This window comes from Phyllobates terribilis, unplaced genomic scaffold (genome assembly GCF_046119375.1).
Source record: "Phyllobates terribilis strain yellow unplaced genomic scaffold, ASM4611937v1 Scaffold_2__4_contigs__length_985480577, whole genome shotgun sequence".
NCBI classification, from domain to species: domain Eukaryota; kingdom Metazoa; phylum Chordata; class Amphibia; order Anura; family Dendrobatidae; genus Phyllobates; species Phyllobates terribilis.
In genome coordinates, this window is record NW_027362762.1 from 136,037,929 (window position 1) to 136,065,921 (window position 27,993).

General features: G+C 44.6%; 1 protein-coding gene across 1 annotated transcript; it reads right to left on the minus strand.

The window, feature by feature from the left end:
- Positions 1-141: 141 nt before the first annotated feature.
- On the minus strand, positions 142-27,990 carry SMARCD1 (SWI/SNF related BAF chromatin remodeling complex subunit D1). The gene is made up of 13 exons (XM_073669873.1): positions 27,764-27,990; positions 22,502-22,692; positions 18,178-18,220; positions 17,969-18,091; positions 17,765-17,887; positions 17,274-17,390; positions 10,462-10,563; positions 10,214-10,375; positions 10,041-10,138; positions 9,825-9,960; positions 3,238-3,360; positions 3,059-3,160; positions 142-1,092 (listed from the first exon to the last, which is right to left on the minus strand). Exons 1-13 carry the CDS (start codon positions 27,917-27,919, stop codon positions 1,039-1,041), a joined length of 1,530 nt encoding a protein of 509 aa, XP_073525974.1. The 5' UTR covers positions 27,920-27,990; the 3' UTR covers positions 142-1,038.
- Positions 27,991-27,993: the final 3 nt, after the last annotated feature.

The window sequence follows — 27,993 nt, forward strand, 5'->3', positions numbered from 1 at the left end:
CTAATATTCAGTAATGCACCAAAAATCCAAAGTAATATAGAATAAAAAAAATAATAACTTGGATTGTATTAAGAAAACTTATATAGTACAGTACAATGTAAGCAATAAATTCAGTGCTTACAAAGATGTCAGATTCGACTGTTAATTAGAACTTGCTTTTATTAAAACTTGGCAATGACTACAAGATACAAAACAATATTTTGGTCCATTAAAACCATAATCCGCTCAAAAATAAAAAGGCTACATTTTATGAGAATAGAGGTGCTCGGGGCACATTCAGTGAGGGAGGTTGGTGAGCTTCTAGGGATACACCCTGGAAAGCTAAGCAGCATATTAAGAGCCGGTTCCTCAGACTGCAAATGCTGTCGAATGTGTTACTGTATACTCCTCTGCATAAGAGTCCTTCATTATTGAAATCTACTGACCACTTTCCAAAGACTTGTAACCTTTTCAGCTAAAGCAAAAAGAAAAAAGGGCATAATTTACTTTTTTTTGTAGAACCGTTTGACATCCCAGACTACAGGGCTGAGAAGACGTCTGCAGTGTGCTCCTATCTAACATATTTGCTGCGGACACACAGTAGAGACGGCCCTTTAACTCCGATGCATCCGGCACTAAGGTGTGTGCAGTACAAATACATACGGTGCACACAATTAGTTAATCGCTACAGAAGATGCCGTTGATGAGGTCTCTTCTGTCTGAGGGGTGCAGAGAAAATACTATTTTAAACATAATGAACGTTATTACACAAAACAATAAAAAAAAGACACATATGGGAAGTCTAAAAATAAATGTACTTGATCCTTCAGAATATAACTCAAGTTTAGCCCTCAAAAATATTTTCTGGTCTTTTCTGATATTTGTAACATTTGAGGACAGTATAAATAACTATTAGTGTGTCCTTAATCCACTTGTCAGTCGTTTGATAAGAGGCCTCAAATCCAGAACAATCCAGAGCAGCTTCCTAAAGCCTCAAGAAGGTGCTGGGAAGTTGGCTACGAGGTACACTCTGTTCATGTCATCCATAGGTAGCTTGTTTTATGTGTTTCTAATCCCCAAGGCTTGTTCCAGCTCCTGGCGTCTTTGCTGCACCTATACAAATAGAAGCATTACATATATGATTAAAAGGTAATAGATCTATCGTTTAAAGGGGTTGTTTCACTTTAGATCTTCAAGACGGCACACTTCCCCCCCCCCCCCCCTGCCTCGTTGCTACCTGCTTGTTAGGGGAGCTGATACGCTCCTGATAATTGACAATTCAGATTACAAGCGTGGCCGTATCGCTGGCCTGAACTGTGCGGCTAGCAGTGGTAGCTTTGCCTCAGTGGAGGAGAGCAGGAGCATTGCGGCTAGCCAGATCCTGCCAGCTTCAGAGCAGCGCTTGCAAGTTGTATAGCAAAGAGCTAGCAAGCGCTGTGCTCCTTTCCTTAGAGACCAGCCACTGCTGAAAGACTTCACAGGTGGCCAGTGACCACAAAAATTAAAAATCTCCATCTTTGATAACGGAAGATTTTTAATAAGTAAATTGCAAAGTTCTCCCCTTGATAAAGCAGCTATGTGAAACGTGCGTCGGGGCAGCCTGGAGAATACACCCATCTCCTGACACTATGGGTAAGCTCAATTACTGGCATTAATCAGGATCTTTTCATGGAACATATACATACATGGGTTTCTATCAACATTCATTGTATGCATTATATGATCTTTATAATTTTTATAGCACTTGCTTTTTACACCATCGAAACTTTTTTTATGCAACTATGGGTCTCTGAAAGTATTTATTACGTGTATTATGGATCTCTCTAGACTCATGGTATTTGGCTTTTTCATATAACTGCATGATGTTCCTTATGCAACTATGCTTCTCATATACTCTGTATTGGAAAATGATGTCTCTCCACTTTCAATGTTCCTCCTTTTAGACCTCAATATTTTGTATGATAGGTATTTTTAAATTTGTCTCAATAAGTATTATATATTTGAATTCTTTTGGTGGTTTGTGGTTACTCCATGCATGGTGGTTTTCACAAGTTTTTGCTAATCTATAGGAGTGCTCCACCCTTGTATTCTTATTAAAATTAACTTGGAACACTTAAATTGGATATGTTCCCAACCTGGTTACAATTTGTGCTCTATTAATGTTTTGATAGTAAAAATCCAAACCTGTTGAAATTCTTTTAACATGTGAAGGGAAATTTGTGATTTTACCATCACAGACCACAATGCAACTTGTCTGCAACCTTGTTGTGATTTTTTTTTTAAACAGCCAAAATCACAGCTGTGTGGACACGTTGTACCTGCAGTGAAATTCAATGCTGCCCCGTGGACTTCTGCTGTGGCTTTATAATTTGCACTGATACAAATCTGCAACTGGATTAACCCCAATCAATGGGGCCAATACATGTGTCACTACCTGCTGGGGCAAACTGTATTGGGGGTGAATCCTCACTGCAAACTGTATGAGGGCTGGACAATGATAAGATTACCCGCAGTACATCCCGTGTGTGCACTGAGAAATATGCTGCTGACAATTGTCTTTTATTAAAAACTGCAAACGGCCGATCGCTACACTGTTTACAATGACCAATGATGGGGAACGACCAATGGATTATTATGAGATAACTGCTCTAGTCTAATGGGGGAGCAGGTCAGCTGATAGGAAAGATTTTGGTTGGGTATGTTCGATTTTGGACTCTTGATTACTTTGTTTTCCCATAGATAAGGCGCTAGCAGAGAAGTCTATCAGCGGCTTTCTCAGAGAGCACTGGAGAGGGTATGGGAGAGACGGCCGAATGATGGGTCAAAGCTTCGTTCTGCTGGCAGCCATCTAATGTTTATGACCGGCTTAACACTGATTGAGTGAACTTCTACTCTTCCCCTACACAGATCAAGGCTGGAACAATTGCCCATAGAAGTCAAAGAGTTGTTTCCAGGCATATCGTTGCCACCATCATCATATATAGAGTATAAAAAAGAATTAGGTTTCATTTCTAGTTTAAAATTCCTGTTAAATAATGTACGGACCTAAAAAATATCATGTAACTTTGATGATCCATACCTTCGAGTAAAAATATCGACAAACAGCCTCTTGAGCCCAGGGCTGGAAATAAAACTCTGCCCTGCGTTCTTCTTCAGGATTGCCAACGACATCGGTCATAGCCTGTGGTGGAGAACATTGTGAGAAGGAGAAGCTCAGGATAAGGCAGAGCACATCACATGTGACCTCTCACCACTAACCTTCAGGTCCCGGCACTGAGACTGCAGCCAATCATTGATGAATCCTTGAGGATCACGGGCAAAACTTAACATAAATTCCCGCTGGATCTTCAACTGATTGATTGTTTCAATAGTTTCATGGATCTAGATAAATAGCAGATTACATATTACATTTTTTTCCAAAAAAATGGTAACTACTTTCAACCAAAATGACAAGCAGCCAAACCATAAAACTAGCAGCACGAACCAATCTGTATGTAGACATGTATATAGCAATCATTAGATACTTAAAAGCAAAGTTCATTTTCCAATAGAATCCCCCTCACCATCAACAGGCGCCATGCATAGGGGATAAATGAAAATTATGTGAATCAGTGTGCATCCGCACTACTCCTACCAACAAATGCAAAAATTGGAGAACAACAAGGGAGTTATATTTAAAACGTATAAAAGATGTCAATCTTTATTGATATGGTAATAAAAACAGTCATGAAAAATAGCAAAAAAGTACATACACAAGACCATAACAAAAATTCACCGAAAAAGTGAAGACGACAAAAACAAAACTGGCAACGGGTCACCACTGGGCAAAAGTTTATATACTTATTAGGATGAGTGTGCACATGCTGGGAAAGTAATGACCTGCACCCAAAAGGGCTCTCCAATATCTATGCTTCCCAGGTGCAGACTCAAAAGTAGATTAGCAAAAATCCTACCCAGCGGGCAGTGTTTCATCTCCTGGGGGAACTCCACCACTTATAAGGGTAAGAATTCAGCAGTCACTTGGCCTTTTGAAATGGATCTTTGCTAATATACTTTTGAGTCTGCACCTGGGAAGCAGATATTGGAGAGCCCTTTTGGGTGCAGGTCATTACTTTCCCAGCATGTGCATACTCATGCTAATAAGTATATAAATTTTTGGCACCTGTTACCAGTTTTATTGTTTTTTTGTCCTTTTCACTTTTTTGGTGTATTTTTGTTATGGTCTTGTGTATGTATTTTTTTTTACTGTTTTTCATGACTGTTTTTATTAGCATATCAATAAAGATGGACATCTTTTTCAAATATGACTCCTTTGTGGTTCTCCAATTTTTGCACCTATATAGCAATGAAGGGTCCCGAACTCCTGGAGACCCTCTAATAATATTACTACATATCAATGCCATGACTCCTGCAAGTAACCAGAAAGTAGGCGCTACGGGTGAATGCACAAATCTTACATCTGCAACTGCGCAATCAGAGCCATGACCTGATGTTTCCATCATCTTGCACTGCTCAGTAATGGACTGCCGCGGGCTTCCTTTATGAAACTACTGATGCAATAAAAAGCTTAAATGGATGAAGGTTTAGCCTTTTCCCCTTGTAGAGGACCTCTCTGCTTTGTGTGATCACATGTAAATAGCTGGTCATAGACACTGTATACCTGATTGCCGACCAGTATCCAGCTCCCCCCTATAGCAGTGTTCCCCAAAAGCCACCAACAGGTCATGATTCCAGGATTTCCTCAGTATTCGACAGGGGATAATTCCACCATCTGAGTAATACTAAGGAAATCCTGAAGATATGGTCTGTTGGGGGTCTTTGAGGACCGTAGTTTGGGAACACTGCTCTAGATTGCCGGATGGTCCTCTGGAAACCAGTGGTACCCATTAACTAGATACCAGTACGTACAGCTAGGTGTAGCCTCCCCACAAATGTATGGACTTGTGTTCTCTAAACCAGAGGTCCCCAACCGCCGGTCCGCGGACCAGGACTGGGCCGTTGGGGTTTTTCAGCCGGTCCGCGGCACCGCCACAGACAATCACTAAACACTGACAGTGTGCTCTGGTCTGCGGTGGCTCAGAGCACACTGTGTGGGGTGGATGCTGCCCGCTGTTCTAGACTCCCGCAGGGTAGACCTGTAGAGGACCTGTGAGGACATCAAGGTACATAACTGATGTCACCACAGGTCCTGAAGCAGGATGAAGCAGGGGCGGAACTACCGCCCGTGCAGCCGGTTCATTGAACGGGGGCCCCGAGGGAGAGGGGGCCCCTCCAGCAGGGCCGCCATCAGGGCATGACTGCCCTGACTCCAGTATGGGGCCCGGCCGGTAGGAGCCCCCTCGGAGCCCCCCTCTTGTGCGTCTCTCTCCTCATGGGGCCCCCGGCCCCATGCAAAGCGCCGGGTCCAAGACATCTCATAATTCCTCTGACTTCCGGTCATGTGACGGCGCCGTCACATGACCGGAAGGCAGGAGAACCTGGTGTCAGCGATTTGGACGAGCGCCAGGATTCTGCAGGGATCGCATGGGGGTAAGTATAACAAGTTTTATTTTTTTTTAAATACAATTAACTAGGAGTGGGGGGAATGGGAGATCCACATGGGGGGGAGGGGAGAGATGAGAGATGCACATGGGGGGGGGAGGGGAGAGATGAGAGATGCACATGGGGGGGGAGGGGAGAGATGCACATGGGGGGGAGGGGAGAGATGAGAGATGCACATGGGGGGGGAGGGGAGAGATGAGAGATGCACATGGGGGGGGGGGGGAGAGATGCACATGGGGGGAGGGGAGAGATGCACATGGGGGGGAGGGGAGAGATGAGAGATGCACATGGGGGGGAGGGGAGAGATGAGAGATGCACATGGGGGGGAGGGGAGAGATGAGAGATGCACATGGGGGGGAGGGGAGAGATGAGAGATGCACATGGGGGGAGGGGAGAGATGCACATGGGGGGGGAGGGGAGAGATGAGAGATCCACATGGGGGGGAGGGGAGAGATGAGAGATGCACATGGGGGAGAGGGGAGAGATGCACATGGGGGAGGGGAGAGATGAGAGATGCACATGGGGGGAGGGGAGAGATGAGAGATGCACATGGGGGGAGGGGAGATATGAGATGCGCACATGGGGGGGTTGGTTATGTTTACATAACTTTGTTGCCTTATGAAGGGCGGGGGGGGGGGGCCCCCCAAAATTTCTTGCACAGGGGCCCACTACAGTCTGTGTCCGCCCCTGGGATGAAGTAAATGCAGCTGAACAGCAGCTGTCAGGACAGCTGCCCTGTCCTGCTGCAGGGCGTGATGGGGCCTCAGTGATGCTGCTCCTGGCACAGCACATTATGTGGGGCTCCTGGCATAGCTCCTGGCGGGGACCTGGTCTACACTATATGATAAGTATGCACTAAACTCCAAATCCTTCCATTACCCCGCCCCCATATGACCAAAGCCCCGCCCACCCCACCCCCTCCTTGCTGGGCCATGGAAAAATGATCTTGCTTCAAGCCGGTCCCTGGTGCAAAAAAGGTTGGGGACCACTGCTCTAAACAGAGGCCATTTCTACCAATACTCAGTTAATCATCCCAATTTTAGCTTAACATCTAGGTATGTGAGCTTGTGAACGTGTCAGCATACTATAATCCACAATGCAGACTTCTAGGAATCAGCTGCCCCAACATACCTGGACAGCCACAGAGTCTTACGTAGCTGACTGATGGGCAGAATAGTCGTAACGAATGTTTATTACCCTCGTGGTCTGGAATTGCCCCCGCAGCTCCAGCGTTTATGGGAATTGTCATTTAAGCAAACCTCTGCTGTCCACATGTTCTTCCAAACTGAGCTACACTAATGATTTGCGGCTTCACTGTCTACGAGGAATAGTATAATGCAACCAAAGCAACGGACAGCAAAACCGAGGCACACGATAGATTAAAAAGCACATCTGGGAATCGCGAGAGAGCATGAACTGACGCCGTGCGAAACGCAATTCCTCCAGAATACATAACGCCCTCATCAGAAACAGATAGGAAACGGAACTAAATATTCGTTGTGGCACACATTAATAACCCCCCCGGAAGGTGGGTGGGGGAGGGGGGACACGTTAAATGCCTCAAAATATTATAAAGCATGAAAAATAAATGATCATGTTCCAGCATCTAATCCTTAATGATCTTTTACATAGCGCATACAGTGTGTTCCATAGGAAGAAATAGCCGCTCTTTGCAGATTGCTGCATTTGATGCAAACGTCAATGAGAAACATTAAGCTATAAATGAAAGCTTAAAGGGGTTCTTCGATCATTAAAAACCAAAACCACATGCAAATTGCTTACAAACAGCAAGATGCACCATTTACCAACACACTGCCTGTAAGGTTTTTCTAGTACTGACCTCTCCGTAGGCTGTCCCAACTCACCCTACCCGAGACTCGGGATCTCAGCAGGCAGACCTACAACAATCACATGTCTCATCTATCCTGTGGATAGGCGATATATGTGCTTTCTATGGGACAACCCATGTGTGGCCACGTCTTCCTAGAATATCTCCTGCACTCTCCATATATGATGGAGACAAGACTTCTGCGGCGTCCTAGCTCTCCACCCTCCCGCTCTCTGGCAGAACCATGTCTGACATGCTGGGCAGCAGATTGTGCAGAATCCGTGAGCAGCAAAGCAGTACAAGGCGTCCGCTAGTATAATGCTTACAAGGGCTGTAACCGGGCAATGTCTGGAGAAGGCAAAAGGCAACATGGAGACAAGTTCTTCATACGGTAATCGCCCACAGAAAGCACTGGCAGCATAGTATACTACAAAGATCTGGGCAAGGTAATGAGATAGAATTACTTTTAAGCTATAGCGGCATCACTAATAAGCAGACAGGCACTCTTCTATTCTTTCATAGTTGCTGCAGGATAGCAGGGTGGATGAAGTTATTCTGCAGCAGCTTCAGCCATCCTGCAGCAACTCACATTATGCAACTTCATCCATTCGGGGCATAAAATTCAGCCATCGGCCTCCTGATAATCCATAATGACTGGAGAAACGTGTCGAGGCAAAAGTTTAAATACGAGATAAGTTTATTAATTTATTCGTATGCATCTTCAATCATTATTACTTTATGCTAGGAATATCTCTGTACTAGAATAGGCAGTCACCTCATCCTTTGTGCTTAGTTCACCTATAGGGCACAATAGGGACAGGCGCCGTTGAGCAGGAGCACCAAACACGTCATTAGGGTGCCAACCTCCGCTCTAGGCAGGATCAGAATCGAGCTGTATCAGAGCAATATAAGTCCATACCATTTATCCTCCTTAGGGAGTTATGTCATTAATGAACACTGATGGTTGTTACATTGGTTTTTAATACACGGGTATTTGTGTGTTTTAAGAGTAAGAAATAAAGATATATTTTTAGAGGATTTACATGTTCACGCTGTTAATATTCCTTCTCAGTACATCAAATTTGTCAATTCCTAGACGGCAAGCTGCGCTAGTAAGCACTTCCGGCCGCCGCCAACACATAGCTGATTGGCGGGGGTGTGCCAGGCAGGGCTGTGGAGTCGGAGTCCGAGTCGGTATAAAATGGACAGACTCCTAAAATATATAATAAATTGGGTACAGTAGTTCAATGCAGTTTGTGGGGAATATTTTTTTCATAAGAATTTGGGAAAGTTATGAAATGTCCTATAAATGTCTGTCCTATTCCTGATCTAAGGGTCTAGACTTTTAGCTGAGATGAATCTGTGCTACAGTAAATTTATCACTTAAACATGAGCCGTGTATGAGGGGAGTCGGAGGTTTGGCTTACCGACTCCACAGCCCTGGTGCCAGGTGTCGGATCCCGGCCGATCAGACATTGATGCCCAATCCTAAGGATAGGGCATCAGTGTATAAGTAGTGGACAACCTCTTTAAAGACACTGTCAATAACCATAGTATTGGTGGCTTATACAAGTCAAATGTGTTTTAAGATGCATTAAACAGTCCGTCACCCCTAAAATGCATTTTAAACATGTTATACAGTGTTGTATGGAACTTAGCCCCTATAATACCCATACTACCATGTACTTGTTACTAGTACAGTGCCAGAGAAAATAACTTAATTCATATGCATATGAGGAGGGTTTGGTGCACCCTTGGCGTGGCCACGCTTGGTGCACCCTAATGTGCATATTGGGGACCTTTCCCTGCTTCTAAATGCCAAAGCAAGCCCTGTGAATGCTGCCCTGTGAGTGCTGCCACGTGTGTGCTGGCGCGCGCATTCTCCTCCGTCTCCTTTATTCTGATGAAGCTTGCTGCACTAACACACCGGGAAGTGCAGTGAGTCAGAAGAAAGGAGACGGGGAGGAGAATGTGCCCGCACACTGCATGTGGCCGCACCAAGGGCGCACCTAAGCCTCCTTATTTGCACATGAAGTGAAAGTTATTTTCTCAGGCACTGTACCAATAACATGCTAGTATAGGTATTATAGGAGCTAAGGACCGTACAACACTATAAAGCAAATTTAAAATACATTTTGGGGGTGACAGACTCCCCTTAACCAATGGCTTTCAAGTGTGCCACTATAAGTGCACAGATTTCTTCCAAACGCAGCTGTCCCTGCCTCCCTCGATTTAAATAGGACATCATATACCAGTTTTTGCTCGAAAATACAATATTTCCCCTAAGTGATTGAGTTTTTCAATGCATTCATTTGTGCGGTTTCAGTGATATATACCTGAGGAAAGGACTGCTTTAAAAAGGGACAACCTTAGCCAGTTCCTTAAGGAGAATCTGTCAGACCATCATGCCAGGAGATGCCACCATTAGCACCCCAATTTGGGCAACAGCAAAACCAAACCAGCTTCTATTCCTTACCTTGTTATCTAGAGCTGCAATTTCTTGCTGGCTGGAGGTGGAGAGAAGGAAGGAATTCATCTGTGTTTTCAAAGTATCATCCACTTCAACATCGATATCGTAACACGCGGTCTTCTTCTGATCATTGGGATCCACACTAGGAACACGATACAACACAGGTGACAATGCCGGGGATAGAACAATGTCGTAACAAAAAGAAGGCAAGATCTTTTTTACCTAATGACATGATTGATTATGATGGGCTCCGGGGGCATGAGGAGAGCATGGAGTCTCTGAGGCAGCTCGGAAAACTTCATCCTCTGAGACTCAAAGATCTGTGGTGGTAAAATGATGTAATGGTGAGAACAGCACAAGAAGACAAAGTCGCTTTATAGAGATTATGTTCCCACCTGCTGGAGGTACTTGTCACAGATTATAAACTCTCGTTCATGAGGGTCCTGAAGCTTATGAGTTTTGATATACTGCCATAGGGCTTGGATGATGACCGGACGAGTCTGGGTGTGGATACCGAGAAGACGAGCCAGGCGAGGATCAAGCTTAAACTGAGGAGGCTGTGGAAATACAATAAGTGATAGAGGTGGGGATAGTACTGAAGGGTTACTGCAGGATGTAGGGATCAGGATTTCTTCCCACGTACCTGATAATCTAGCATCAGCAACACAGTGCAGCGTACATTGACATCTCCAGGACGCTTCACCTGAAACCCATCCGTCTCCTGTGTGGTAGGCGTCCTGTGCCACTGCAAGCAACAGAAGGAGGACGTTTAGAAAGAAATGTCAGATATATAGCAGTATTATAAAGCGAGAGGAAAGATCCCGGTCAAAATTCAGGCACTGTGATGATCAGCTGATCGCCCCGAGTCCTGCTCCGGGAAAACAGCCAATACAGCAGGAGGAAGCAGCTGCCAGCCAGGTGTTTACCTGCATCGGTGGGGGGAAATTATTACATAGAAATTGTGACCCTCCATAGAATACTCGGATGGCTTAACAGTAGAGTGGCTCTACGTTCTTGTGTAATCAGAAGGCCCCCCTCGGATGTCCATATGGACAGGGAGGTCTTCATGACATCTCTGTAAACCAAAGGCCTTCAATGAATAGCAGATCATTGCCCTGCACCAGGGAAGATCAACAAACGGAGCACCTACTCTTTACACTTTAGTGGACAATACCCCTCACCTTCCGCTGCTTAGCCCCCCCATTAAACACCCTCCTAGTGTCACGTCCCATCAAGAGGAACATTTTCTGACGACATGAAATACTTCGAGCAGATTTCTAATGAGATAACACAGAGGAGCGGGTTGTTTTGTCTTGTCCTCAGATCCTGCATCCTGACCCTGAACGACTCCTCACAAAGCCGTTAATATTACATCACTTCACCTCTGAGGTTTGGTAGTAAGCCAAGAGCAGAACAGCTATGCGGGCCCAGGACGTGAGCAGCATGAGAACCATCAGGCCCACCGCTATTCATAGGAGCAGTGTGTTTTAGAGATTCCCTTATGGCATCCACAATACCATTAATGTGAATAAAGCAAGGAAAATCACTGCTAAGTACAGAAAAAAGCAGCAACACGGCTTGTATGTCATTCAGTGGTTGTGGTGAAGCTTCTCGCGGCTCCACTAACACTGTATATATAACACTGTATATAAGCTGCACTCTAAAAAGGAGAGCCAAGGATACTTAGCTTCAGTTCGGACAAATCAGTCACACTAACTTTCTGCAACGGTCTTCGTAGGTAGTGTCCATCAGACCACAATTACATAGTGGTGCTCCAAAATGTCAGAACTACAGCAAGAAACCCTGCAGCTATGACCTCCCGATGTCTCACAGATCAAACAGGTGTCCACTGTAGATTAAGGGGGTGTTCACATGCATGCGTTTTTCTGGGGGGACCAATTGGTCTGCAAAAAAAGAGAGTCTATAAAGAATCAGACCAGACCCTGATCAAGCACTGATGAAAAGTCGTCCGATTTTGTGCATATGAGAAACATTACAGACGTCTGAATGTTGGCTCAGTGACTAGCACTGTAGCCTTGCAGCGCTGGGGTCCGGGGTTCAAATCCCACTAAGGACAACATCTGTAAGGAGTTTGTATGTTCTCCCCGTGTTTGCGTGGGTTTCTTCCCACACTTGAAAGACATACTGATAGGGAATCTAGATTGTGAGCTCCAATGGGGACAGTGATGATGTCGGCAAAACGCACCAGAATATGGTGAAACCCTTAACCCATTACTGGCCTGGGGCGTATTAGTACGCCCCAGGCCATTACCCCCGGTTCAGCACGGGCTTCCGGCGCGGAGTCCACACTGAACCAGGCACATGTCAGCTGATTCTTACATCCGACACATGGAATCGCGATCCACCTGCGGCTGTTAACCAGTTAAATGCAGCTGCCAATCTCTGACAGCGGCATTTAACAGCGCCACGCCAGAAGCGCGTCACTTACCCCGCCCATCGGTGACCCCGTCTCGTGATCGCAGGTCACTGATGGGTGGGCATGACAACCCTGGGTTTGCAGCAGACCCCAGTGGTTGTCATGTGCTGATCGCTATGAGTGCCACCTAATGGTCGGCGCTCATACCACAGGAGCATTTCTGCTACATAGAGGTGATCTGCTGATCACCTCTATGTAGCAGAGGCGATCGGACAGTTGCTGCTTCTAGTCTCCTATGGAGACTATAGAAGCAAGCAAAAAGAGTAAAAAAAAAGTGTTTTTAAATATATTAAAAAAAAATATAAAAGTTTAAATCACCCCCCTTTTGCCCCATTCAAAATAAAAGAAAAAATAAACCCCACGTACACATATTTGTTATCGCCGCGTTCAGAATCTCCCGATCAATATAAAAAAAGAATTAATCCGATTGGTAAAGGCTGTAACGATAAAAAAAATTCCAAATGCCAGAATTACGCTTTTTTGGTCGCCGCAGCATTGCAATAAAATGAAATAACGGGCGATCAAAACATCGTATCTACCCCAAAATGGCATCAATAAAAACGTCAGCCGGCTCGCAAAAAAATAAGCCCTCACCGGCCCCAGATGTCGAAAAATGGAGACGCTATGGGTCTCGGAAAATGGTGCCTTTTTTTTTTTAAAAGCAAACTTTGGATTTTTTTTTTTATCACCACTTAAAAAAGAACCTATACATCTATACATGTTTGGTGTCTACGACCTCGTAATGACCTGGAGAATAATAATGGCAGGTCAGTTTTAGCATCCAGTGAACGTGGAAAGAAAAAGGAAAAAAACAAACACAAAACAACTGTGGAATTGCATTTATTTTGCAATTTCACTGCACTTGGAATTTTTTTCCCGTTTTCCAGTATACGATATGGTAAAACTAGTAATGGCGTTTAACAGTACAACTCGTCCTGCAAAAAATAAGCCCTCACACGGCCATATTGCCCAAAAAATAAAAACGCTATGGCTCTTGGAACAAGGGGAGCAAAAAACGAAAATGTAAAAACGGAAAATCCCGACGTTGTAAAGGGGTTAATAAATAAGTGAATGAGGATTAAAATTTCATGTTAAAGGGAATTAGTCATGGCCCCAAAAACTAGCCTGCATGTTAATAGCGTTCTAAAGCTGCCCGACTTCTGCTAAGAAAGCTCGGCTAAAGGAGGAAATCAACTTTGATCCTCCCGGTAGTCTCTGGCTTTCAATCACCGCTTAGTACATAATGAGTAGCGGCTGTAAGCAGAATGATTGATGGCCACATCAGCATTGTTAGGCCTCATTCACATGTCAGTGTTTAAACATGTACATGAAAAAATGGTACTGTGTTATCGGGGCTTTGGATCAGCGTATCAGATTTTACCATCAGTTTTTCTCCCAGATGGATAAAGAAATTACAAAGCTTCTCCTATATTTTGCAATGTTACATACATTGAGTAGATGAGGTCATCCGTGTGCTGTACGTGTTTCTCACAGACCCATAGACTTGTATTGGCTCTTTGCATAGTGATATCGGGAAAAAAAATCAAACATGTCTGAGTTTTGCATGGACACACGGTCTGTGAAAAACATGGGCATATGAACAGCACCATAGATTACAATGGGCATGTGTTGTATCTGAAAAAAACGGACACAAAAGGAACATGCAACACAGAAGTCTGAATGAGACCCCCAATACTTAAAGTCAGTGTATATAATGACAGAGAGCCCTGATATCCGGATCTAATCTCTTGCATGATTAGAAACCACAGATAACTAATACCTTTCGGATAAGGTGTATGTGTAAGGAGGGGTAGCACATCTGAGTTTAGCTGTGCCATATTACAAACCCTTCTATTAGCTCTCCTCCTCTCCTAGTACTAGTCACCCCTGCTGTACTGCCCTTCACCCACACTGCCTGGGAGCAGAGCAGGAGTAGCCCAGAACCAGCCCAAAATTCGCTTTAATAAGGCCACAAAGACCAAGCAAGGTTCAAATGTCTAAAATCAGATGTGTAGCGGCAGAAAGTCAGGTCATAGTGTGGGTTTCTGGTTGTAGAAATCTAGTGATTGCTCACTCACTTTTATACTGAATTTTAAAAGGAAGCAACTCATCAGCTGTTGGCTTTTCACCGCCTCGCTCCCCAACAGCAGTGGGAGACACTGCCTTTCACTAGTCCAAGACAGTCCCCGGCCGGCTTTACAAAGTATGATTTCTCTAAAGCTCCGCAGATTATCAGAATAAAACATACACGGCTACAATAACGTAGCCTTACCTGATTCATGCTGTTGTGCTCGGGCATCATAAAGCAGCTGACAGGTTGCCTTTAAATAAAGTTTCTGTACTGAAGGTAGAATATTAAAAGGTTGGGATAAAGAAGCACTGCCCCCTAGTGGTGGCATAAAGGTTTACACTGTGTAAAAATTCATGCCACGCGTCTTCGCATTTATTTCTAGTTGCTTATTCTGTAAAGTGCGGTACATAGATGGTCACCAATCACATCTGCATTAGTGTAAGTAAATGTTTTCGGTAAATTTTAGGCCCAATCACTTCCGGAATGGGAGGCAAGCGGGGCGGTGACATCCCGCCTAGATATTCCTGCAGATATCGTGCACCTCTCCCATTCTGATAGGAACGGGGCACAATGCCTGCCACTTGCACACAAGAGACGGCAGATATATTTTAGACATGACATCACGGTCCTCGCTCCCCTCCTAATGCAGAAAGGAGCGGAGTTGGATTATCCATTTACTCCTTTCCCAAGCCTTGTGTTCTTTCAAAAGAATTTTTTCCCATTTTTCTGACGTCAGATTTATCAGGACTTGTTTTTTGTGGGATGAGTTATAGTTTTGAACTACGCCATTCAACATACTGGAAAATGGGAAAAAAAAATTGCCAGTGCAGAGAAATTGAGCAAAAAACCGCAATTATTTTCTGAATTTTGTTTATTCGGCATTCATTGTGCTGTAAAAATAACCTGGCGATGTGATTCTTCAGGTCAGTGTAGTTACGGCAATACCAAACTTATATATTTTAATTTTTTTTATTTAAGCAATGAAAAAAAATTCAGGAATTAGTAAAAAAAATAAATAAAAAAAAATTCATTACTACAGCTCTGTGAGGATTTGTTTTCTGTGTAGCAACCTGACGTTTCTAATCATAGTAATTTGGGGTAGATAGGATGCTTTCATCACTTGTTTAATTTTTTGGTGGAGTTGCATAGACCAAAAAACTGCAATTTTGTCTCTTTTTTCTTAATGACTTATTGGTGGGGTCACTTTTATAGATGCAGCAATACCAAACATTTATTGCATTTATTTCCACTGTGGGAAAAGGGGGCGATTCAATTTTTATTTCTTTTTAATATATTTTTTTAAAAATGTATTTTTTTTTCTGTCTCTTTAGGGGACTTCAACCAGTGATACTACACTGCTCAAAAAATAAAGGGAACACTCAAATAACACATCCTAGATCTGAATGAATGAAATTTTCTCATTGAATACTTTGTTCTGTACAAAGTTGAATGTGCTGACAACAAAATCACACAAAAATCAAATTTATTAACCAATGGAGGCCTGGATTTGGAGTCACCCCCAAAATTAAAGTGGAAAAACACACTACAGGCTGATCCAACTTTGATGTAATGTCCTTAAAACAAGTCAAAATGAGGCTCAGTATTGTGTGTGGCCTCCACGTGCCTGTATGACCCCCCTACAACGCCTGGGCATGCACCTGATGAGGTTGCAGATGGTCTCCTGTGGGATCTCCTCCCAGACCTAGACCAAAGCATCTGCCAACTCCTGGACAGTCTGTGGTGCAACGTGATGTTGGTGGATGGAGCGAGACATGATGCCCCAGATGTGCTCAATCGGATTCAGGTCTGGGGAACAGGTGGGCCAGTCCATAGCTTCAATGCCTTCATCTTGCAGGAACTGCTGACACACTCCAGCCACATGAGGTCTGGCATTGTCCTGAATTAGGAGGAACCCAGGGCCAATCGCACCAGTATATGGTCTCACAAGGGGTCTGAAGATCTCATCTCGGTACCTAATGGCAGTCAGGCTACCTCTGGCGAGCACATGGAGGGCTGTGCGGCCCTCCAAAGAAATGCCACCCCACACCATTACTGACCCACTGCCAAACCGGTCATGCTGAAGGATTTTGCAGGCAAATCGCTCTCCACGGCATCTCCAGACTCTGTCACATGTGCTCAGTGTGGACCTGCTTTCATCTGTGAAGAGCACAGGGTGCCAGTGGCAACTTTGCCAATCCTGGTGTTCTGTGGCCAATGCCAAGCATCCTGCATGGTGTTGGGATGTGAGCACAACCCCCATCTGTGGACGTCGGGCCCTCATACCACCCTCATGGAGTCGGTTTCTAACCATTTGAGCAGACACATGCACATTTGTGGCCTTCTGGAGGTCATTTTGCAGGGCTCTGGCAGTGCTCCTCCTGTTCCTCCTTGCACAGAGGCGGACGTAGCGGTCCTGCTGCTGGGTTGTTGCCCGTCTACGGCCCCCTCCACGTCTCCTGGTGTACTGGCCTGTCTCCTGGTAGCGCCTCCAGCCTCTGGACACTAAACTGACAGACACAGCAAACCTTCTTGCCACAGCTCGCATTGATGTGCCATCCTGGAGGAGATCCTGCAGGAGACCATCCGCAACCTCATCAGGAGCATGCCCAGGCGTTGTAGGGAGGTCATACAGGCACGTGGAGGCCACACACAACACAGCCTCATTTTGACTTCTTTTAAGGACATTACATCAAAGTTGGATCAGCCTGTAGTGTGTTTTTCCACTTTAATTTTGGGGGCGACTCCAAATCCAGGCTCCATTGGTTAATAAATTTGATTTCCATTGATGATTTTTGTGTGATTTTGTTGTCAGCACATTCAGCTTTGTACAGAACAAAGTATTCAATGAGAATATTTCATTTATTCAGATCTAGGATGTGTTATTTGAGTGTTCCCTTTATTTTTTTGAGCAGTGTATATACTCCAGGAGCATGAATTGTGAACTTACCTCCACTAGGTGATTATCAGGTCCGTATAGATCCTTGTCAAGTTCAATAACCAAAGACTTGAAAAAGGATGAGAACTTCCTCTTCTGTTTGGTCGCGTCATATTTGGACAAAGCTGCCTGCAATACAAAAATGATGTTGTGCTTCAACACGTGGGACCCAACGTCTGCACTGCCATATGGATCAATGAAATGCAACGCTCACTGTAAGGGAGTCAGGTCATTGACCTTCATAGGAAGAAACGCTGCATGGTCACATCCACGGTGACATTTTAGCTAAGCGTCTTCTCTTTACACCAATAAGTAGTAAATACCAAGATTTTCCATATGATTTATGATATTACTAGGACATTGCTCAGCTCCATCGTCACCCCATCTCAAAACTCAAGAGATACTGGCCTTTAGTGATGGGACCCCAGCTTTTAGGTATTTTTGGCAATATTTGCCATATAGAGTATAAAACGTAGGAGACCACATAAACGCGCTCCACTTACATCTTCGAGTAGCCGGCCCTCTACACGCAGCTCCCATGACGCCACAGTCCCCTCGCCATCCTCAGCATCAGATTTTGCTGGGTTGAAGGTGTTAGAAATAAAGATGCGAAGTTTTCGTTTTTGCTACGAAGAGGAAAATATATTAACTATAACAAAAAACTTCAAGTCTAACCCATTTCTACACCTATTAAAACTTAGAATTACCTTGATCGGCCTCTTCAAGGCTTCCTGAATATCAAGACGTTTCCTCATAATTGTCTGATCCAATTTCCTCTCAAAAGCCAATAAATCCATGTAAGCCTGAGATTCAGGTACCAGCTCCCGAATCTGGGAAAAGGATGGCGGGGAACGTCAGTAATAAGTCTACAAGCCTCGCTGTGTACTAGTGCTTCATCATTCAGGTCGGCACTCACCCTCTGAGGTAGAATCTTGTCCGCCATCTTCTTCTTCTTAGCACTTCAAAATTGAAAAAGAAATGAGATCAGTGAAGATAATGACTTCCCCTAAAGCAGGTTGTACCGCCAGCCACAGCTCATCATAAGCGCTGCTACATTGACAACCTTTGAGGTACAAGCAGATAAAACGTCTCGTGGACACACATGGCTGCCGAATCCTATTACGGGACGCACATATAACTACGCTGCAAACCAATGGATAATGGCTTTAGAACCTGCACGGTACTTACAGCTAAACAGCTCATTCTACAAACTGAAAACCGGCAGCCCCCCAAGATAGGAAGGGGTGTTTTATCCTTTATCTTCTAGCATTTCTGCTACAACCAAGGTGATTCTCAAGTCTGATAAAAGTCCCTGGTTGGAGCTGAAATGTCACGACTGATCGAAAAACTGCCCTTTTCACACTATTGTGGAGCGCTGACGGCATTGTTTAGATATTGATAGAAGAATGTCTTGGTGGAGGGCCCCTTGACTAAAGCCCCCATACACAAGACTAATATTGGCTGACACTTTAATATGTATGGGGACCCCCGACAACTGATTATCACTTTGTTCTCCTTGAGTTAACCTGCCGGCACAGAAGTATGGTGGTGGCTGTCTCACAGATCACAGGAGCGCTCAGCCAAACGAGCGTTCCTGTGTACGGCAGTCGTCTCCGATGGCCGTCGGGCTGAATGATCAGACAAAGCATCGTTCAGCCGACAGCCACCCATGTGTATAAGGGGGTCTACACCCACTAGGCTTATTATTGCAGGGCACTTTCTTTGGTGCATTATTTGGATGTGTTTTTCACATATAAAATGTTGAGATATTTGTTCAGTATTGACTACACACAGATTGCCTTCATCACTGGCTTTGAGCAGGGCCTTTACTTTAGTTTGAAAAAAAAAAAAAAGGGAAAATCCTCCAGCAATAGCCAAAAGTTATATAAAATTATGAAGTTTTATTTAAACATCTTAAAAACTGTAGTAGCAGGTCACCTAGAAATTTCCAACAGAAAGTAGGTATTAACCAACGCGTTTCAGCTTAGCGGCTTAATCATGGCATCATGGTACCACGATTAAGGAGCTAAGCTGAAACGCGTTGGTTAATACCTACTTTCTGTTGGAAATTTCTAGGTGACCTGCTACTACAGTTTTTAAGATGTTTAAATAAAATTTCATAATTTTATATAACTTTTTTGGCTATCGCTGGAGGATTTTCCTATCTTTTCATTGCTTATTGACGTCTGAGACTGGGACGGCTCCGTGCGGTACATAAGCAGTGAGCTGACTATTCCCTTCCTTATTCCCCTCTGTTTTCCATGTTTACTTTGGAACGGTTTTAGAGATTTTTAAAAAAAGGTGTGTATTCAATTTGTCTTGTTGGACATCCTGTAAGTCTGTATAGGGCTGAGTAATATGTAGGCGCTATATAAGAATAATAAATGATGCTGGAGCAGTGAGGGATAAACAACAAAAATATGTTTAAATCTATTTCTAAAGGTGTAATTGACATGAAATTCTCACCAGATATCGGTAACAACCCATCCAATCCACACAGGCAAAGAAAAACAATAGATGTCCATAAATTAAGGTGATTAGACATTCTTTTTGTTCAGCAATGGAGTCTTGCGTGGTGAGAGTGTATACAGGTCATGGAAGATGAGTGCATTACTTATTGTTTTCTTTGAAACAATTGTTGCTGCTGATTCCAAGTCTTTCTGTAGCTCTCCACAGGTGATCCTTTGGAAAACTCTTCTGGTAATTCTTCACTTCTATGTCTGAAATATTTCGGGGAGCACCTGGTCATGGCCGGTTTATGGTAGAATGATGTTCCTTCGAGTTGCGGATTATGGCCCCAACAGTGCTCACTGGAACCTTCAGTAGTTTAGAAATTCTTCTGTAACCAATGCCATCAGTATGTTTAGCAACAATAAGGTTGTGAACGTCTTGAGACAGCTCACTGGTTTTACCCATTATGATTCTTGTGTGGTAACTTGGTAATGAGACACCTTTTTATAAGCCATCAGCTGAACTAGCTGATATTTTTCACTAAGTGGCACGATTGATTTCTAATTACTGATAGATTTCAGCTGGTGTCATGACTGACTTTTTGCACCTCTCTTTTTTCCTGTGTTGCATACTTTTTCCCTGTCATTTCTCATTATTACACATAACTTAATTTATGGACATCTATGGTGATTTCTTTGCCTGTGTGGATTGGTTGTTACCGACATCTGGTGAGAATTTTATGTCAATAGCTCGTTTAGAAATATATTTACTTATGTGTGTGTGTATACCCCCCCACACACACACACACGTTTTTATATTAGGGAATCAGTGATGGGCACTTGCATAATTCTCATCATTTCTAATTACAGACAGGGCCGCCATCAGGGCATTACTGCCCTTACTGGTGTATGGGGCCCGGTAGGCAGATGGGCCCAGTCGGACCCCCATTCTCCAGCTCACCTGGCCCCAGCGAGGTAAGTACCATTTCAGTTACTGACCATGGGTCCTCGGACGTGCGTACGCTTGAAATCTATTGCCGTGCATGGCAATAGTTAACAGTGGCCAGCCAATCACAGGACAGCAGCTGACGTCAGCGCTAACGTAGTCGGCATGACTTCCCTATCATGCGCCTGATGGCAATGCCATGGCAACAAGTGGGTTGACAGAGTTAAAATAATAAGTTAAATGTGTGTGCTGTGTACGTTATAAGTTGTGTGATTTATCCCTAGGGCCCTTATATTGTTCTTGTGAAGGAGGGTGGCGGGCTGATGAAGACGCCGTGGCAACAAGTGGGTTTAATATGTTATGCTATGTAATTTTAGTGTGATAAAGTTTGTTTTATCCCTACGGACGTTATTGTATGGCAGTTCTCCGACTTGGCTCTGCCTAAGGCCGTCCCTGGGAATGCGTGAGGTCTGTCCACTAGGGGAACCATACCATAGGTAGGGATATAGTTTACATTACATTACTTAGACACTAGACATTTCATTTAGGGATCAGCTCCTCAGTTGGGAGGGGTTAGAACAGTTTATAGAAAAGTACATTCGGGTTTCAGGCAGTTAGTCAGGGTGTGAGTCCATGACACAGACACTCTAGTTCTGGGTCCACGACCCTTATAGAACAGGACCGGTATAGGTCCTATATGAGAGAGTGGAGTGCAGAAGGAAGTCTGAACAGACAGAGACAGGTTCCAGCAAGCAGATACAGCGGTGGAGAAAGTGTTTTATCAGCGCAAGTTTTCTGAACAGAATGAGGACATGTTTGATGCTCGATCTTGACGCAAACACAGTCCTGGGCTTAAAGCACATTTATGGTAACTAAATCTATTTTTTTTTTTATGAGTCATTTAGTTAAGTCCTTTGGTCAATTACGTAAAGTGCAAAATTATCATCTAACTACAGTGTTGTTATGCACCTGGTGTGCGGCGGCCCTAAACTATTGCCCCTGGGGTCCGGTGAGCAGAAGCAAAGAGGGGATGGGCCTGGGCTGCCAACGTGTCTGGACCCCCCCTCTTTGCTTGTGCTCACCGGGCGCCATACACTAGTAAGGGCAGTAATGCCTTGATGGCGGCCCTGTTCCTGCCTATCGTGAAATGACACTTGTTGACAGCTCATACATGAAGTATGCAGCTAGTCAACATAGATCATGGGATGTCAGACATCCATTGCTTGCTATCTTATAGCTGCCATTTCATCTAAGCATTCATTCAATCTTTATGAAAGCATACATACATATTCATTATTGTCTATCTAATAGGATGATGACAGTTGTCCAGACGTTTGCTAACTAAGTTCCTGCCTATCGTGAAATGACCCCTATTGACAGCCCATAGTTCATGAAGTATGCAGCTAGTCTGCAAAGATCATGGGATGACGACAACTGTCCAGACCTGCATCCCACCACAAGAACCACTTTGGAGAATGAAATCATCCTCAGTTCTCAAACTGTTGGGGTGCAGCTGTGGGACCCTATTTTCAGAGAATGATGTCCTCCACCCAAGTCTCAAAAGGCTGAAAGGGTCTTCAGGAGAAGTGGGTAGTCTGACTGCGCGCTGACGTCAGCCTTTTCATTTGTCAGCAAAACCACTAAGAGGCCAGCATGGCATCCAGGTGGGTAGTGATAGATGACCATCAATTACTTTTTATTTTTTTAACCTGGGGAACTTTTCGTGTAGACAAGCACTTTCAATTGACTATATTATGTTACTATAGTCAATGGGCTACATAAGAATTTGCATCACTCGCAGTAGTCCCTGGCTTATGAAGACCCACCATCATTATGTGTATTACCTGTGATTCCTATTTTGAGCTGCTTGTTGTTGCTGTACTTGCTGAATCTGCTGCGGTGCGGGCCGCTTACGGGACTGGTCCATGCCTGACTGAGCCATCCCTGGGCGGGCAGCCGGACTTCCTCCGTAACCTGGAGGACCCATGGCCGGTCCCTGAGGTGTCATCCGACTGCCTGGAAGCATCCCGGGCCGCTGTATAACACAAGGAAAGAGCGTTAGCATGGACTGTACATAAAGCGACCAACCATCCACATCCGTGCCATGCAAGTTTAAGTCATTTCCAGAAGTCATTCTAAATCTTTACACCATTTCCTGATTACAGTTTATGATAGTGGAGGTTATTATACGGTGGGCAATAGAGGGCATGACGTCCATGGTGTGGCGGGTGGGCAATATACCAGACGGATCAGATTACAGACAGGTAGGTAAATCGTAATCATGGAGGCGCATAGGTCTCTACAGGAGCCGTGTACAGCGAACAGCAGGAATGCTTTCAATCAAGACTATGGACAATGATGTAGGATTAACGAAAATTATAGAAAGGAGGAAATGATTACTGCACTTATTCATGTACAAAGATCGAAATTCAACCTATTTTTTTTTAAAGGGATAGACAGGGAAAAAACAGTAACCTGTGTCCTGTATCAATGAACAGCGTACTCTAAAGAAATCTAATAAAGGAATCCCGTCATGTTGGATATAGTCTGATATACCAGCAAAATGTTCTGAAGCTGTGCAGACAGATCTATAGATCTGGGGGAAAGGATTCAGTATAAGCTGTGCTTTATTCATGGAAACTCCTGCTTGCTTATGGCTTAAGAGTCCAGTGGGCGGTCCTAAGCAGTGATTGACAGCCTTTCATGTACAAGCAGAACTAATTGTCACTCACTGATTAGGACCGCCCACTGGACTCCGAAGTCCAAAATTAGCAGGAATATCAATAAAATACAAGCTATACTGAACCTATTCCCAAAAAGCTATATAATAATTTATATAAAAAGAAAGAGCAGTAGCACTCCATTATGGACAAGATACATAAAGACAATAAAAACATTTTATCTAAACTGTTATTACTCAGTAAGCTTTACTTACAAAAAAATGGAGGTTCTTAGCGCATAAATTAGCCAATTCATGTGTGCCCATCAACCGCTGCAAGGTGACCTCCCATCTGATGGGTACTACTCTACCTACATGCCTCTCTTGGGCTACAAGCCTATAACTCTGGACAGAACATGTCACTTCTGGGCTAAAACACCTACAATTTAAATGGGCTGGTAGAATAGAATATACATCACCTGCTGGTTAAATGAGAGGACCTGTTCACAATTCAGGATGTGCTGGGCAGTTTTCTTATTATATATTACTATAGGAGGTTGCAACGGTCTCCTGTTTGACCTTGCACTCCTCTCCTATCAGCCAACCATCTAATGTGTATGGGCCCTTCAGACAGGGCCGCTATCAGCCAACCATCTAATGTGTATGGGCCCTTCAGACAGTGCTGCTATCAGCCAACCATCTAATGTGTATGGGCCCTTCAGACAGGGCCGCTATCAGCCAACCATCTAATGTGTATGGGCCCTTCAGACAGTGCTATCAGCCAACCATCTAATGTGTATGGGCCCTTCAGACAGTGCCGCTATCAGCCAACCATCTAATGTGTATGTGCCCTTCAGACAGGTCCGCTATCAGCCAACCATCTAATGTGTAAGGGCCCTTCAGACAGTGCTGACATCACCTGTCTGGCAGTTTGGACTCCGTCACTGACATCTCCACAATATTTCCACTCCCAGGAACATCTACTCCCGTTTCTACATCATTTTGTGTAGGAGCATTAAAAGGAATCTATAGTTCTAATTTAGTTTTTCATTCTGGCAGAGATAGATTTGCTATCTCGACCTTAAGGATATGTTCACATGTTGCTTTTTTTGGTGTTTTTTTTCCAGGCAAAAAAATCAACAACACAGTTTTATAGTACCGGCAATGAAATTTCAGAAATCTCACGCACGCACTCCCCCCCCCCCCATGAATGAGAACAGCAGCATTTTTGTAAATCTGCAGCATGTCAATGCTTTAAATGGTTTTACAGCATTTTTTACCGATTGAAAGTAATGAAAAAGTGCAAGAATGTTGAGCACCATGCGGGGCCCATAATACTGCATGGAGGACCATGCGGGGCCCATAATACTGCATGGAGGACCATGCGGGGCCCATAATACTGCATGGAGGACCATGCGGGGCCCATAATACTGCATGGAGGACCATGCGGGGCCCATAATACTGCATGGAGGACCATGCGGGGCCCATAATACTGCATGGAGGACCATGCGGGGCCCATAATACTGCATGGAGGACCATGCGGGGCCCATAATACTGCATGGAGGACCATGCGGGGCCCATAATACTGCATGGAGGACCATGCGGGGCCCATAATACTGCATGGAGGACCATGCGGGGCCCATAATACTGCATGGAGGACCATGCGGGGCCCATAATACTGCATGGAGGACCATGCGGGGCCCATAATACTGTATACTGGTTGGCCCGTGACTTTGTCCAAGTATTTCATTTTAGCACTCTGTGTGTTTGACATCCCTTTATTAGAGGGAGGGGCTCCTAAAGTCCTGTGTGAATGGAGTAGTAGTGCACAGTGAGACCAATAAGCCTCTGTCCATGAGAATGATGGTGATAGATTTGTACTTCTCTTTCTTGGTCATTCCCTTAGACACTGAATGGAGAAGCAGAGCTCATGTGAGAACGCAGAGCTCCATTCAATCCTGACCGCAGTGAACAGGAACAGTATGGGGACCTATGTTCTTGTCATTAGTAAGACCTCCACGATCAGGAATTTATCAATTGTCATAACTCTGCTTTGTGTTGTTCCTCCTAAATGGTTATGAATAAACTGGTTTATGTCCCTAAAGTCGAATAGTGGCAGCGCTGACTATGCACCTCCAAGTTGTCAACTTACTCATGTTTCCAGGATGAATAACAGAGAAACAGCATAAAGAAGAGTTAGGCTATATGCCCACGATGCAGAAATGAAGCAGAAATTTTCCTGAGCGTTTCTGCATCTCCTTTGGCAGAAAAAACGCATGCGGATTGTACATGCATTTTTTCTGCCATGGAGAAGCGTTTTTACATGCATTTCCGCGTGCGTTTTTTCAAGCGATTTTGAGCATCACTTGGAAAAGTGCTTGACAAGTTGGTCACACAATATAAATCCATGCAACTGGCATTGATTTATAGTGTGTGACCAACTCGTGCTGCTTTAAATGCAGCATCAATAGTAAAAAACAAACAAACATTATACTTACCTCTCCGGTGGCCTCCTCTGTCCTCGGCATCCTGAACGGACATGCGTTGACGTCATTTAGTCAGCTGACAGGTCATGCAACCGCCGACGTCAGTGGTCACGTGACCGTCACATGACTAAACGACGTCACCGCAGGTCCTTTCAGAACACCGCAGGACGCCGAGGACAGAGGAGGCCACCGGAGAGGAGACCGGCGGCCACATGATAGGCAAGAATAGTGTTTTTATTTTTTACGTTTTAATTCTTTTTTTCACTAATGGTATCTCATCTCCAGACCGGGTACGCGCATTCAACCGCATAACATCCGCATGCATACATGTATGCGGATGTTATGCGGTTCAATGCAAGTCAATGGCGGCGATTACGCACAAGAAATTGGTTGTGCTGCGGATTTTTCTGCAATGATAATCTGCAGCGGAAATTTCCGCAGGATGTGCACAGCACATGCAGATCATCATTGGGAAACATGGTAGACATCTTAACATGCGTTTTCGTGGCGGAAATGGCGCCGCGGAAAGAATTAAATCCGCATTGTGGGAACACAGCCTTAAAGGGTTAATCTCATCTTAAAACTGTTTAAAACAAGCTACTTTGCCATTTGCTTATTAAAAATCCTCTCTGCTCCCAAAAACAGAGGTATGCAGTGCCTTGAAAAAGTATTCATACCCCATGAACTTTTCCACATTTTTTTTCATGCGACCCCCACAAATTTAAATGTATTTTATTGGGATTTTGTGTGATATACAAACACAAAGTAGCAAGTATTTGTGAAGTGTAAAGGAAATTTTACATGGTTATCTAAACATTTTAAATATAAAAATGGTGACGTGCATTTGTATTCAGCCTCCCTGAGTCAGTACTTTTAGGACCACCATTGGCTGCAATTACTGCTGCATGTCTTTTGGGGTCTGTCTCTCCCAGCTTTGCACATCTAGAGGCTGTTATTTTTGCCCGTTATTCTTTGCACACTCGCTCTAGCTCAGTGAGATTGGATGGTGGCGTCTGAACAGCAATTCTCAATGGGATTTAGGTCTGGACTGTGACTGGGCTGTTCACTCACATGAATATGCTTTGATATAAACCCTCCATTGTAGCTCTGGCAGGATGTGTTGTTGTCTTGCTGGAAGGTGAACCTAAACCCCAGTCCCAAGTCTTTTGTAGTCTGTAACAGGTTTTCCTCCAGGATTGCCCTGTGTTTAGCTCTATCCATCTTCCCATCAGTCCCTGCTGAAGAAAAGCCTCCCCACAGCATGATGCTGCCACCACGTTTTACAGTGGGGATGGTGTTTTCTGTGTGATGTGCAATGTTAGTTTTTTGCAATACATAGCGTTTTGTATTTGCAGCAGATGACCAGTGACATCAAGTCACACGAGCGCTGCAGCTCATCGATATTCGGTCCGAGCAGACAGCCACTCTGATGACATAGTAAAGCCGGCAGCCGGTTAGCGACTGCTGACGATATCATGATAGCGCCAGGAGATCACTGGATGTGGAAAGTGAGTATAAGCTTTTAGAACTTTACTTAGGGGACTCGGAGTTGTACAAGTAGTGGACAACCCCTTTAATAGGACTATTCTATTCTCTCTAGAACAGACAGGTCCTCAGGACAGGCGCTGCGCATCGCTCTGCAGGAAAATTTCCTTTTTCCAATATGCGCATTGTGTCGAGGTTTTGAGTGTCATGGCCGTCACCCTTTGCTCTGCATGTTACGCGTTTCCACTCATCCGTATAAGTGAAAGCTGCACTCGGCCGCTACTTATTAACCCCTTATGCTGTTGTTTACGTGGAACCATCGCTGTAAAGTAGTAAAAACAGACATGAGTGCACAGGCAGGTAATGGCAGGGGGTGCAGGACCATGGAGGCTGTACAGATCTATGGGGTGACCTCACTGGTGCCGGCTGCTCTCCTCCATCACCACACAGCAGGCACAGCCCTGCCTCTCTCTTACCGGGTAGGCTGCTCCTGGCATAGGGGAGCGGTACATGCCCTGTCCCGGGGCCGGGCCCATCCTCACAGCAGGACCTGGCGTCCCGGGGCCCATAGCGGCACCAGCCGGCCCGGATCCCAGTGGAGCCACCGATTGGAAACCAGCCCGCGCCGCCATCACTGTACAACAATGGGGCCGGAACCGGAAGTCCCGAGTCACACAGGGGGAGGGGGCGAAACGGCGCTAGGAAG